The sequence below is a fragment of the Clavelina lepadiformis genome, chromosome 9, assembly GCF_947623445.1.
Source record: "Clavelina lepadiformis chromosome 9, kaClaLepa1.1, whole genome shotgun sequence".
Taxonomy (NCBI): domain Eukaryota; kingdom Metazoa; phylum Chordata; class Ascidiacea; order Aplousobranchia; family Clavelinidae; genus Clavelina; species Clavelina lepadiformis.
Window position 1 is genome coordinate 14,389,251 of NC_135248.1, and position 14,482 is coordinate 14,403,732.

A 14,482-nucleotide genomic window follows, 5' to 3' on the forward strand; every position below is an offset into this window, starting at 1 on the left:
GATAATCAAGAATCTCAAACTTACCTTCTTGGTAATCGTACTCGCTGTAGTCCGAGTTGTAATCATCATCTTGAATATCTTTCTCTTCATCTTGCTGAAGCATGCTCTTCAAGTCCAACTTCTCCTCAAAGTTGGAAATGAGAGGTTGAGGATATTCCTCAACATCGGGAGGTTCCTGGGTAGGGCCGGTGTCGTTTTGTTTGTCCGGCTGAAATCTCTGGATGTAGGCGGGCACGAGAACTTGAAGCAAGAGCATGGTGCTGTTCAGGACCCGGACTCTATCTCTGTTCTCACCGACAGCGTCGTTCGTTTCTCTCGCGATCTACATAAGAATAAACAAAGGATTTAGTATATACAGGATGCTACTATCAATGTTGAGTTAATGCTTGAGGCAGCTGAGACAAATATTCATCAAAGAAAACTATGCAGTCAGTCTGTGCAGAGTTTTAATCATATTTAATAGGTTTCTATCCATTTGTAATTATGTACGTTTGCTGATTAATATCTTCAGTCACTTAATCAAACGCTTCAATTACCTTTTGCTGGTGGTCAATAAGTTTATAAAATTTCATTCGTGGTTGTTCTAGCTCTGACCTGTCGCAAGTAATCCAAAGCGGTGGAGAAATAATCAAAGTAATTGGTGGAGTTTGCTTCCATTATTTCGATTTCATTGCTTATGCGCTCCATCTGGCGGCCAGATGTGTCAAAAGCCAACTGTTTTGAAATAAAAGATTGTCCGTGTTTTGTCATTTTATAAGTATGGGTGATAAATTTACTGTTTAACGCACAACACAATCTTACCTGGAAATCCACTAGGAGTGCTGCTATGCCAGTAACCTCAGCACTGAGAGTTTCATTGACATCAAAAACTGATTGTTCAATTGTGGCTATGGTGGAGGCAAAACTGGCGAAGACGTCCATTGGCTGAAAAGGAAGAATACTTTAATACTCCATAAAAGCAATATTGCCTTCCACAATGCTCTACAGTCTACATCTAAATCTTGCAGATCTAAGCCCTGGTGGGATGAAGCCAGTTCGCACCAGTTTGCATGTGCTCTACACAAAGCAAGCTTACAGGCAAGCACATGGTAGGCATATATACAGCGTTGGGATTCAGCCGGTTCTTGGAATTTCAATGACCCCCACGAACCGGTTGTCAACAAGCGTATATATACATTCCCATGTGTATATCGGCCCCGTTTCAATATGGCATGCTACTAGTGAGAGAACCGGATGTTAAAATATTTGAATCCCAACCACCCGAAAGAACTTACTCCAAACGCTAGAGATTGGTTCAGGATGCTGATCTGGTTCGTTTGTTCCCGGATCGTCTCGAATAAAGTGGAAGTGATGTTGTAAGCGTTATCCTGATCATACTCGATAAATGTCATCCGGTTCACAATACTCGTGACGTTGTTCTCTGCAGTGACATCATAATACGTGTTACAATCACAGTTGTGAAGTCACGCAAGATTAGTCGGAATTTAACTGTAAGCAACTTTGCAGAATAGCCTTCTGTGGTTACATTGACTTAACTACTTAAATAGACACGGATATTGCGTAAAGAAGTAAAGTCCAGCGGCAGTCGATCCAATTAGACCGACAAATAATCGAGCGGTAACAAACAAAAATGACTATTAAAATAATTAACAAATTTCTACCAAGTTTTCCGATTTGGCGCTGGACGTCCCTGGTGGCAGATATCAGTCTTCCCTGGGATCCACTAAATCTTGCCTCCATCAAGCTCACTTGGTCCTCCGTGCTCTCCATCCGTGATGTCAATTCATTCATTCTAGCAGGAGGAATCTCATTATCATTTTTGTTACATCATAAAAGCCTCTTATTAATATTATAACATGGACCTGATGAAAAGTTATCGACGGTGTTTGAAGATACCAGCACAGAAATATTAAAAGAACGTTAGTTTCATCGTGAATTGTACCCATCTCAAAATATGGGAATCCTTGGCAAATCTTATTCTTATTTGATGGTAAAGTAGAATTACTTCCATGTATAGTTGTATGTACATGGGCCCCATGTATAATAATAACATGTTGGTACCGTCCTGGTTATGTTCTACCTTGACTGTATGTTCCATTGAGTTGTCTCTAATGACTGGATCGCTCGGTCTTTCTCAGATGCTGAATTTCTCAACTCCGAGATGAAATCTGAAGCGCTTTTATCCTCTGCTTGTAGCTCTTTTAGTTTGTTTTGGATGGAAAGATCAGTTTTGTTCAGTGTCGATAACATGACATCCTGTTGGGCGACCTTTAATACAAACAAGATAATTTTTCTGTTTTGCTTAAACACTCTTAGCATTGAGTTGGATGCAGAGTTGATGTTATGTGATCTTACATGTTTCATGTATTTGTTAACTTAACAATTTACGCAATTTCAAGCGTACCTTCCATAGTAGATCATCTACAGCAGTCTGTTGGTTAACTGCCTCATTTATCACGGTCGTTAATATCGTTTGTTGGTCGCCCATCGATTCTCGAAGGTCGTTAACAATTGACTTTATGTTTGTTATGTTATCCCATACATCAGATACGACGCTGTTAGTTTGCCGAGAAACTTCATCTTCTACTTCAGTGCAATTCAGAGCATTTTCACGAAGAACATCGAATTCAGTCCTAAGGTTAGTTTGTTGGTCTTGAAGATTCTTTTCAGAAACCTGCTTCTCATTTTGCTGTAAAACAATAAAAAAAAACAAGAAATTGTGAACGGTATGTTTTCGACCTGCAATTATTGTTTCATTTTGTTTGTAAAAACTTAATTAAATATTTTAATTTACATCACAAAGTTAAAAAGTCCAGCCATTGTGTTTTCCACATGGGGTTAGAATATTCAGCTTCATAACTTACAAGAGTTGTGATAAGATTTCCAGCAGCTGAGACGGACTCTTGCAATTCAGCAAATCTTTCGGCATTTCTTCTCACTGACCCATTGATTTGAGCCAAGCTATGGTTGAAGTTGGAAACATCTTCGTCAAGAATCGTAATTTGATTCAACGCACCAGCTATCAATTCCACGCGAGCATCGAGAAATTCCAACTGTAAAATTGTTATGTTAAGGCTTACATCGAGCCTATAATATTGTGCTGTTTATAGTTGTTGTACCGACTGTAGAAAGTACTGGGGTTTTTGACGAGAAATTGTGAGTGCAAATTTTGGAAGCCCTCTATGGAAAGTTTGTATGATATGCCAGAAATCTCCGCCATGGCAAAGGAACAAAGATAGTTACGCCTCAGCTTTTCTGGCACGACAACACGAAAAAAATTGTAAGCGGAAACCAACGGATTTCCAATCGGCTCCATTTATTAAACAAAAAATTGGACTAAGCCTGGTTGTTGAGGAAAATATTTAAAGCTTCAATATTGGCGAGAAATGCATCCTGTGGTTGTGCACTTCTGCACTAGACCCGAAACTTTGGCCTAAACACTGATCAATCTCGTGCGTACAGCTGCCACACTTCTCATTTTATCTTCTTGTAAATATGGTACTCTCTGTGTCAGTTAATTTCAAAATACTGGAATACTTCATATCTTTGTACATTCTGCAATGTCTGAATGTCCATTATCTAGCCTACCACATGCATGAAGTAGGTTATATCCCGACTACAGAGTTTGGCATAGCCTAGGCGCACTCAATACTGCTTTTGATGAGCTCAGTGCCGCATTTATGGTGGCATTATTTTGCACTTTGACTTGGGCAGAACTTGTGCGAACTCAATTTGCAATTGATATAAAGAATAAAATAATTCAAACTGTGTAGATTACTCTGTAATTGCGCACTTCCATTGCTTCTGAGCAATTTCGCACACCGCAATTGTTATTTTTGGTTGTTCATTACCCCCAGGATCTTGCTGAAAACGGCCACACTCTGAAGCCTGCTATAACGCAAGCTTAAATATGCTCTTCTAAAAATAACAAATAAACAAACCGTGTCTCCAACCGAATCCAAATCTCCATTGACATTTTCTTTCCACAGTGTTAGCGTGCCTAGTGTTTCATTAACATTGTGGCTTTCAAGTTCAAAGCCATCTTGCTCACGTTGAATGCCACTGATGAGGTTTTCTGTTGCTGATTTGAAAGTTGTAAATTCCTGCAAAAGTTTAACATAGACATCTTAAAATACAATGAATTGTGACCGTTTTAAATACATACAGTATACCGAATACAATACAATAATACATAATATACAATACCGAAGTTAAATACAGTTAATTTACCTCCTGTCGTAACGTTAGGGATTCGGCGAAACTGTACATCAGTTCACGATTTGATTCGGAAAACTTTTCCAGTTCATCGAAGTCAGCGCGTTGATAGAAAACGGTGACGTTAAGGAGTGAAACTTTGTCCGCTAGTTGGTAGACAGTGACATCCATTGAACGAAGATGATTCTCGTTTCTGATAAAAATAAACGATCAACTTCGATTGATTTTAAGGTAGTTATTATCAAAAACTGGTTTGATTGGATAACCAAGCCAGTCTGCTTTACGTGAGAAATATAGAGTCAGCTTGTGCAAGCATACAACACAGTTGCTGTATTTACACCTGAGATATCACTTTATAATCTGTTAAAAAATTCTTTTTGCCAAAGTAAAAAATAATGAACACCGAGTGCAATTGCTCCAGGTAGGTCGGCAGGGTAACGCAGTCTCAGCATGAAATGGCAAGTCATTACAAACGATATTTAACCTGGCTCGATACGCACAAGTATTTGCACCTGTCTGTACACTGAACACGTCATACTGAGATCCATCAGTCAATTGTAATTAATTGACTGTAATGCCTTTTTTGACCATATATTTAAGCGCACCAATATAAATAGCCAATACTCCATATTTCAAAATAATAGGCTTATAGTTGGTTCTTTAGTTCTTTGTCGTCCACAAAGTCAATATTTTTTAAAGTCTCACTTTGCCGATTGCTGAAAAGTCTTCAAAGCTGTTTTTAAAACTAATTGTTATCTCTCTGTTATGGGTGCAGAAGCATCACCAAGCCACCCTAAATTCAGTAAAGTACGATAAAAGCATTGTTCGGAACCACAATTCAAATTAACGGTAGACATTGTGTGACGTAACATAGCCTAAACCTAGACTACCCTGCAGTGCCCAGCAGGTCGACACATTTGAGGTGTGAGAAAAAGTTTAATCTTGTGCTAATGCGTTAACATGCGGAATCGCGTTCAGAGTGCAGAAAAAATTCCCACGGCCTTAGCACATCTCTGGGCCATCGGCCTTACCCATCGGCCTTATCACTAGTGAGTCAATTGGTGAGAATCAAATCCAGTCACCTTATAGGGACTAGAACTTGAAAAACGTTGTGTCATTTTGAAAAGGAAAAGTTATTGAAAGAATCTGATAACTTAAACACTTATTCGCCTGGAAATTTTAATCACAGAAACGGCAGCAAATAGTTGTCAAAATGATCTTTATTTTAGAATAACACACATGATATTTACAGGTAGCCTATGTAGAAAAGGCACCAGGTTTAACATATCCAAGTTAATTCAAATTTCAAAAAATTAAACACCGAATATGGGGTCAAATGAGGGCAATGACTGGTTGGGTGACTGAGAGCAGCCGGAAGAATAATCCTGTAAGAAATCTGCTCGCTGGGTGAGGTCATCATCCAGAGGCCATAAAGAATCCACTTCGCCAGACAGCATTTCGTTCAATCCAAATCCTTGACTGAAGTCATTTAACTCGTAGTCGATCCTAGATTGCGCCGGTTCTGGAGATGACATGAGCGATTGGAGGATCAACGTGACGTCAGGATCTTCAACAGCAGTTGAGTTACTTGTCATTTCTGACGACGGGGTTCGAGGAAAGATGATTGGGGAGTTATTGCTACTCATGACGTCACCGTTTGCTTTGTGCATACGTATGTGCTTACGTAACGAACTGGGGTGGGTGTAGCTGCGATCACATCCTTTGTACTTTAAAGTAAAAGGCAATCAACAATATTTAAAATCAAAATTTTACCTGACTTCGTTTACTAAGCAAAAATCTTTAAATTAAAACATGTGAAACCTAAACTTGGAATGTTGCTTACCTTGCAAACATATAACTTTCCTTTATTGTGCATGTAGCTGTGCTTCTTACGATCAGAGCTATTGGCAAATCGTCGATCACACCCAAGATATTTGCATCGAAACGGTTTTTCGCCTGAAATAAAACATTGCAGACTTGGAAGCTCGTATTTCGTTAATGAAAGTGCAGAAAATGCTAAGTATAACGCTTGAAGTAAAATATTATCTTACCGGTGTGAGTTCTTATATGGATTTTGAGATTTTCGCTCCGACCAAATCCCTTACTGCAGACGGGGCATGCGAACGGTTTCTCTCTAGTGTGAACTCGGATGTGGTTGACCAGCTTGTACTTGGCCTTGAAAGCTTTCAAATGACGTTTGCAGTTACGCCAATAGCAAGTGTGGTTGCTTTGCTCCGGTCCTCCGACGTGATCACAAGTGATGTGGTGGACAAACGCTTTCATGTCTTCGAAGATTAAACCGCACATTCTGCTGCCTTCCTGGCTCCGGATCATCCATTCGCACGCAGTCGGTTCCGAAAGTTGGTTGGAAAACGCTTCTTTAAAAAAGACTGATGATTGTTGTAGAGTGATTGATGATTGATGTGGAATGGTTGATGGTTGTTGTAGAAAGAATGATGAATGTTCTGGAACCTTTGGCAATTGTTGTCGAAAAGTTGTTGGTTGTTGCTGAAAGGTTGATGATTGTTGCTGAATGGCTGAAGGTTGTTGTAGATCTTGATATTGCAACGGAGTTTGCTGAGGTTGAAAGTAATAAGGATGCTGATAGCCGGATGATAGCGGTGGAGGTTGATGAAGATTTCTTGTGGCGTCATATTCGGGATAAAATGCAGGCGTGGGGGTTGTCGGATAAACATAGGCCTGAGAGCTGGAGTATAGTTGTTGGGCAGCCGAGAACGAATTTTGGGGGTTCTGGTTAATTGTTGAGTCATAATGATCACACGGACGGTTGGTAAAAGCTGTTGGATGCATTGGCTTGATTTATATCATAAAAATCTGAAAACATAAAAACAGATAAAAAATTTCGCGATTATCCAATCATATAAATGTGGAAAGATACATACCTCTGGCAGACTTTTCAACCCACATTAGGTTGTATAAACTTTTACGATTACTTCTACTTCAAATGGTATCTGTCGAACACTGACCAACTACTGGACGCATCTGACTGGATCCTGGTCATTTATACCTGGCCTGATCTGGCTCTGCCTTTTTCTTATGACGAAGTTGCAATCAATTCTTTGTTTGTTTAACTTTCGATCGTTGACGATCGCTTTCTCACCTTGTCTCGTGCTGCGATTCCCAAACTCATAATAATTTACCTTCGGTCGCTAGTTATCGAGTCTACAACGAAGATAATGCCAGGACGCAGCACGGGTCCATCCATAACGTTGCATGATGTCACTATGGGCGCGAAAATTGAAAATATTTGCACTTGCAGGATTAACCGGTGGAAGACAATGCTTTGAGCACTTTTTGAGATAAACTTAAAAATTTTTACTCTCATTTGTTTCTTTGAAACCAGATGAAAGGTGAAGAATTGAGACGTAACTTACGCAAAGTACATTTCGGTATCAGCGTTATTATTTTAACCCATTACCTGCTTAATGAATTCTATTTTTTATCGCTGTTGTTTTGATTGGTTGTGTTTTGTGATTAAAAAGTTATAATGTACAATTGTATGCTGTATTTTTGCTTGGAATTAGAAGACAAAAAAATTTGCAAAATATCAATTAAATTTACAAGTCAACTTGCAAAAAATATAACATACTTTTTACAAAATTTTCACTTTTATCTTTTTTCTGTTTCGTCAGGTCGGTGCATAGAAATTATTTCATATTAATTTTCATTGAACATCATTCAATGGTAGTTGATGTCGATGGAAATGTTTAATTATCTTCATTAATGATGTAATTATTCGTTTCCCTTTGTCTCACAACTTTCAAAAAACTTAACTTTATGGAGAACATTTATCAGTAACTAGCTGATTAGCCTATTGTGGCGCCACAATCAGTGTTATCCGGGCGTCGAGATACCGGTTGTTTAGTTGATTGTGGGGGGTCATTGAATAAATTTGACTTTCACTTGATTTTTTGTTTAGAAAGTTTCGCACAAAAAGCAAAATATTTCGGTACACTCCAATTTTCGTTGCAAATGTAACTGGAAATGTATTAAGTTTATTTTCTTGCTCTTTTAAAAGCCTTTCCCCGTTTATCAAAACAAAAATGCTCTGAAGAATAGAAATTATGAAAATGTAAAAAAGCAATACTTTTTACATTACTTTTTTACATTACTGTTGAAATGTTGAAATATTCTCGACAATGAAAAATAACAGAAGTTTAGAAGTTAGCTTACTTGGTTGGTTTTGTTGCATTGAAACATCTACCTCAACATTTTCTTCAAACACATCAGTTTCTAATTTTACAACTTAATTATTTTTACACAAAATTCTGCTTTGTGTCGTCATCACAATGACGTCCCGTATTCGTTTCTTAAACTTCCGACCAACGATCGCTTTCCCACGAGCTCATATGCGTCGCGGTTTCCACAAAACCCATTGTTTGCCTGCAACCAGTCTTTATCTAGTCTGCAATGGCACCGAGCACGCGTCATCGTTGACGTTGCGTGATGTCACAATTTGCGCGAAAGTTCAAAATGTTTGGGCTTGTATACATATATTTTAAACTGGATTATTTTCACTATTCAAAATGTCACAAAGCCAGATTTTAACAGTTTTTGTTTCGTAATTTTAACGATTTTTAATATTTTTGACAATTTAGGTCAGTCTAAACAACGAAATTAAAAATATTGCCTAAGATCTTTTATTATAATTTCTGGAACAAACTTTAAATTAATGCTTTCCAATTGGGAACCAACTGAGAAACTGTTTTGGATAATTTTACAATTTTCACAGCATACTATATATAAAAAAAACGCTGTTTTTGTTTATATACGATTTGAAAGTTGAATTTTGGTTTTGCTTGTAGTTTTAGTCTAAAAAGTGATCGCTTCTTTGTTACTGGCTGTTCGGAAGTTGATCAATTTTATAATTTTAAGTTTAATTTAACGAAGAAAATAGTTAGAAGTAATTTGAAAAATATTTTTTTATGGTTTTGTGGTTTAAAAAGGATAATTTTGAAAGTATACATCAATGTGTTATGTTATATTTTTAACTTACACGAAAGGGTAAATAAATTTAAATTAAGACGTTTGTTCAAATAACGGAAAATCTTTTGTGGATAATAATTAACGTTCAGAAAAATCTAATGCCCCATTCCATAATTACTTCCTAAAATTTCCCAAACTGAAACGACGCCATAAATACCGTAATTACTCGCTTCCCTTTTGTCGTTCAACTTCGATCATTCAAACACGATTATCGGTTTTGGTGATTACCCTATTGTTACAGCATAATGACCAAAGCTGATTAAAGTCTGGTTTTGTGAGGGTTTGACAAGATTAGCTAAATGGAACATCGGCAAAAATAATTTTGAAATTGTCTTAGACTTCTGAAATCGTCAAATGACCCTGTAATGTTTGGATAAATTTTACAATTGGTTGAAATTCATTTCTTCAAAGTGTCTTTTTCCAAAAGTATTTGAACGAGACTTTTTTTAACTTCGACTTAAAATATTCTGATTTAATCGTTTTATAGAGAAAGTTTTTTGCTGAGCATTAACGGGTCTTTCACGATCACAGTTTCAAATAAAATTGTTAAACGAAAATTCAAACTTCGCACCTTACTTAGGACAGCACGTCTCGTACACAATCCAGTCCTGTATGTGCAAATATTTTCGACTTTCACCTCAATTGTGATATCACGCAACGTCATAGGTGGACACGTGCCAACCCCAGGTGTAAATGACAAAGCAGGCCCGATAACTAGGTAAATAATGAATTGAATGAATCTCAGCAAGTGACTTGGTGAGAAGGCGATCGGGAAGTAGAAGTAAAAACAAATTTTGTTCGTGTGGCTTTGTTATGAATAATTGTTAAAACTTTTGAATAACTTTAAAAACTTTTTTACCTTAAAGGCAAAACAAAATTGCGAGTGAGAGACAGAATTACCCAGGGCACTTTGGGTCGCACGAGCAAACAAAAGATCGCTCGACCATCTGCAAAATACAGTCTGTGACATAGAAATAGGGCAACCACCAGCCGTGATAATCCTCTACTATCAAGCCAAGTTCTGTAAGATGTGGGAAGCAAGAAATCACCTCAATTATGACGTTAAATTAAATATTCTGAACACGGTAATTACGTCATGTAAATCAAAATGATTTGACTGATGAGTTATGGAAATTATTTAAAGCAACCCTCAGTTTTTGAAATTATTTAAAACGTTTTATTTCTATATGTTTTGAAAATCAAATTTACGGAATACAAATCTGCTTGGATACAAATCTTTTTTTTAAAATCGTAATTCCATCCATAAGCACACAGCGACCAATGCCCTAGCAATTCAGTTTTCGAAATATTCATTCCCACACATCAAATATTAAACTGACAGAATTTCACAGTTTTGATTAATATTTTTAATTGTGTGATTTTTTATTTCAGTTTTTTGTCGCATCTAATTTCAGCAAATAATTGTACATTTAATTAATATTGGACTAAAAATTCAAATTTAAAATTTAGATCTGATGACGTTGTAACCTGTTTTCAAAATTGGACGAATTTCTGTATGACGAGTCCTTACATACCTTTGTCAATGCAAAAATAAACACAATTACGTTCTTTCTTAATATCTTGATGAACTTATTCCAATATATTGGATATATATATAAGTGTACTTTTGACTTTTTTCACTTGGACAAAATATTGTTTTCCTGAAATTGAAACGAACGCGTATTCACAAGATTGCGTCTTGCTTGATTTGAACGTGCATGTGCATGAGCAAATAATTTCTACTTTCGCGACCATTGTGACATCACGCAACGTCATCGATGGACGCGTGCCAAGCGCAGGTGTAGGTGACTTAAGTAGCGTCTGAAGGTAAATAATGAGCTGAGGAAATCGCGACAGGTGAGCTGGTGGGAGAGCGCTTTTGAAAGCTAAACAATCAAAAATAGACGGCATTGTGATGTTACTATGACGACATACATCTTAGAATCACGTCACGAAAAATTTGCAACGAAATCCTTGCATTTTAAAAAGTGAACTGTGTAAGACAATTTTTGCAAACAATGATTTAATGCTTCAGTTCCAGAAAAAGTTTCAAAAAACTTCAATTTTCTTCTCTATAAGTTTTTAATGTTTTGTCACGCTCTAACAAATTAGTAAATTCAAAAAAATCAAACATTACACAATTATAATGACAAATATTTGTGTTTTGTTAACTTCTCCAAAATGGTAACTTTTTAATCTTATCCGAGAAAAGACATTTGAGCGGTCATTATAAAAACTTTTGCAGTGTTCTAAGTCTTTGCACATAGCTGTACACTGCACTAGTTTTAGTGTGAAATCATAAAAATTTCACAATAGTTGTTTTCTCGTTGTTTGTTGTTGTTGTTTTGTTACAGTTTTTCTTGATTTTCAAGAAAGTTAACTTGGCTTTAAATTGAGCTTCCTTGAGTTAAGGTCGAATTGGCCATTTTCACTTATAACAAACCAACACATTACATATTCATTTGAAAACATTCGTTCAATTTTAAACCTTGAGCAACAAACACCGAGAAAACAAACAACTAATTGTCGCGCAACAAACGGACAAATTTCTTAACTTTAAAATTGCTGTATGTTGGAGTCTGCAAGATTTAAAAGAGTTTCCTGTAGGTTCATATTCTCTAATTCATAAACATGGACAAGTAGACAAGAATGAAAGGCATAATGACATCACAATAATTATTGTGACCATCTCACGGGCACACAGTAACATTTTGGAGCATGCAAGTTAAAAGTGTCCGTCTAAGAATATCGGATCGGTTACAAAAATCTATCAATTTTGAAAATATATTTTTTTAATGTAATACAATAAGGATAACTGGAAAAAGCAAAGAACCACACTGGTTTATAGCTTTTTCATTATTACTACGTCATAGCAGTGGACGTCAACACAGCTTTTGGTTACGTTTTGTACATACAGATTACCTACTAAAACACATTTCAAATTTCCTGTGCATGTGTATGCAGATGCTCGAAAAAGGTTGGAAATTTATCAAAAAACTTCATGCGAAAGAAAAAATTGTTCTATCAACCTAAAACGAAGCACAATATATTTTAAAAACGTTTTTGGAAAAGAAACTTATATAAAAACAAGAAAAGTTACAGTTAATGAAAGTCAAATTCAGACAAAAGATCCCAAACCAAGTAAGTAAATAAGCGTTATCTCGGTCAGACGGAAAACACAGATTGTGAGGTAACAATGGGATAATCACCAACCGGGGTAAACGTCTCCTGTCATGCCAGGATTTGGAAGGCGAAAAACACTGAGTCGATTATTCCAATTATGATGATGATTATGATACAGGATTTTTGGTAATTTCGGAAAACGACAATTATATCAATTTCACCAGGTTTTGACGATCAAAAATAGAAAGCATTCTCAACCCGATCAGATATATTCTAAATTCATGAAAATATTTTTGTTTTAATATTTTAAAAATTGTTTAGATATCTTTATGCGAAAACGAAGACTTTTAAAACCAAAAACTCAACTAAAAATCTCTTGTATAAGTTTAGCATTAACCGACAATGACAAGGGAAACGCGACTGGCGTTAAAATAAAAGTTTGGTTTTGAATTAGATTTTTATATAAATTTAATACCAAAATATTTCCAAGCGTTTTTGAGTTTTAGGCCGATGTTTATGAACATTGATCAGAAGTTGGTAACTTGTATTTTACTTATCTTGTCGAAGTATCTCACTTGATAAATCTAGTAGGTGAAAATGTTTTCAACTTTCGCCCCCATAGTGACATCATGCAACGTCATCGATGGACCCGTGCTGCGTCCGGGCATTATCTTTATTGTAGACTCGATAACTAGCGACCGAAGGTAAATAATGAGTTTGGGAATCGCAGCAAGTTACCTGGTGGGAAAGCAATCGCAAACGATCGGAAATTAAACAAACAAAGAATTGATTGTGACGTCGTCATAAGAAAAAAGCAAAGTCAGATCAGGCCAGGTATAAATGACCAGGATCCAGTCAGATGTGTCCAGTAGTTGGTCAGTGTTCGACAGATACCATTTGAAGCAGAAGTAATCCTAGAAGTTTTCACAACCTGATATGGGTTGAAAAGTCTTCCAGAGGTATGTATCTTTCCACATTTATATGATTAGATAATCGTGATATCTTTTAATTGTTATTATTTTTTCAGATTTGTGTGAAATATTCGAGAATATGAATCGTCCGAACGGACATAACCACCCACAAGTTGCTCCTTACGAACCAAGAGCTAACAGAAATCCTCAACATTTGTTCTCGGCCCAGCATCCCTATGTCAAATATCAGGCCTATCCTTATCCGACAACGCCGACGCCTGCATTTTATCCCGAATATGACGCCACAAGAAATCTTCATCAACCTCCACCTCTCTCATCCGGCTATCAACATCCTTATTACTTTCAACTTCAGCAAACTCCGGTGCAATATCAAGCTCTACAACAACCTTCAACCTTTCAGCAACAACCTTCAACCTTTCAGCAACAACCGTTAAACTTTCAGCAACAACCGTCAAACTTTCAACAACAATCGTCAAATTTTCAGCAACAACCGTCAAACTTTCAGAGACAACCGTTAACCTTTCAGCAACAATCGTCAACCTTTCAGCAACAACCGTCAAACTTTCAGAGACAGCGGGGAACCATTCAGCAACAATCCCAAGCCTTGCTACAGTTACCGCCAACCGCTCAACAGCAACAGTCAGCAACTATCAAAAAAGCTTTTTCCAACCAACTTTCGAAACCGACTGCGTGCGAATGGATGATCCGGAGCCAGGAGGGCAGCAGAATGTGCGGTTTAATCTTCGAAGACATGAAAGCGTTTGTCCACCACATCACTTGTGATCACGTCGGAGGACCGGAACAAAGCGACCATACTTGCTACTGGCGTAACTGCAAACGTCATTTGAAAGCTTTCAAGGCCAAGTACAAGCTGGTCAACCACATCCGAGTTCACACTAGAGAGAAACCGTTCGCATGCCCCGTCTGCAGTAAGCGATTTGGTCGGACCGAAAACCTCAAAATCCATATAAGAACTCACACAGGTAAGATAATATTTTAGTCTAAGCGTTATTCTTAGCATTTTCTGCACTTTCATTAACGAAATACAAGCTTCCAAGTCTGCAATGTTTTATTTCAGGCGAAAAACCGTTTAAATGCAAATATCTTGGGTGTGATCGACGATTTGCCAATAGCTCTGATCGTAAAAAGCACAGCTACATGCACATTGAAGGAAAACCTTATGCTTGCAAGGTAAGCAACATTCT

At 37.1% G+C, this 14,482-nt stretch overlaps 3 protein-coding genes across 9 annotated transcripts in view; 1 reads left to right on the plus strand and 2 right to left on the minus strand.

The window, feature by feature from the left end:
* LOC143471280 (uncharacterized) overlaps positions 1–14,482 on the minus strand; it is a 123,684-nt gene that overhangs the window by 97,906 nt on the left and 11,296 nt on the right. For 4 of the 5 annotated variants that reach the window (XR_013119525.1, XM_076969702.1, XM_076969705.1 and 1 more), the window contains exon 22: positions 4,231–4,408. Coding sequence is in view for 4 of the 5 variants with exons in the window: in XM_076969702.1 (XP_076825817.1) it covers positions 4,231–4,408 (178 nt within the window). In the remaining variant the exon portion in view is untranslated. Of the gene's footprint in view, positions 1–24; positions 323–594; positions 715–801; positions 925–1,274; positions 1,421–1,661; positions 1,793–2,080; positions 2,269–2,404; positions 2,690–2,864; positions 3,054–3,941; positions 4,104–4,230; positions 4,409–14,482 lie in introns of all 5 variants that reach the window. The other variant, XM_076969704.1, reaches the window with a different exon arrangement.
* Positions 1–14,482, plus strand: part of LOC143471292 (uncharacterized) — a 38,599-nt gene that overhangs the window by 22,680 nt on the left and 1,437 nt on the right. The window contains exons 1-3 of one of the 3 annotated variants that reach the window (XM_076969728.1): positions 13,214–13,304; positions 13,373–14,260; positions 14,356–14,468. The exons of the other annotated variants lie outside the window; for them this stretch is intronic. Coding sequence (XP_076825843.1) covers positions 13,396–14,260; positions 14,356–14,468 — 978 coding nt within the window. The 5' untranslated portion in view covers positions 13,214–13,304; positions 13,373–13,395. Of the gene's footprint in view, positions 1–13,213; positions 13,305–13,372; positions 14,261–14,355; positions 14,469–14,482 lie in introns of those variants that run through there. 3 annotated transcript variants of the gene reach the window in all.
* On the minus strand, positions 5,332–7,225 carry LOC143471295 (uncharacterized). Its single transcript, XM_076969733.1, has 4 exons — positions 7,119–7,225; positions 6,267–7,050; positions 6,059–6,171; positions 5,332–5,942 (listed from the first exon to the last, which is right to left on the minus strand). Exons 2-4 carry the CDS (start codon positions 7,024–7,026, stop codon positions 5,529–5,531), a joined length of 1,287 nt encoding a protein of 428 aa, XP_076825848.1. The 5' UTR covers positions 7,027–7,050; positions 7,119–7,225; the 3' UTR covers positions 5,332–5,528.

Excerpts from the sequence above, each read along its gene's own strand:
- LOC143471295 (XM_076969733.1), bottom strand. The coding sequence starts at position 7,026 with ATGCATCCAACAGCTTTTACCAACCGTCCGTGTGATCATTATGACTCA. Across the intron at positions 6,172-6,266 it reads CCATATAAGAACTCACACCG|GCGAAAAACCGTTTCGATGC; the intron begins GTAAGATAATAT and ends GTTTTATTTCAG. Across the intron at positions 5,943-6,058 it reads GAAAGTTATATGTTTGCAAG|TACAAAGGATGTGATCGCAG; the intron begins GTAAGCAACATT and ends TTTACTTTAAAG.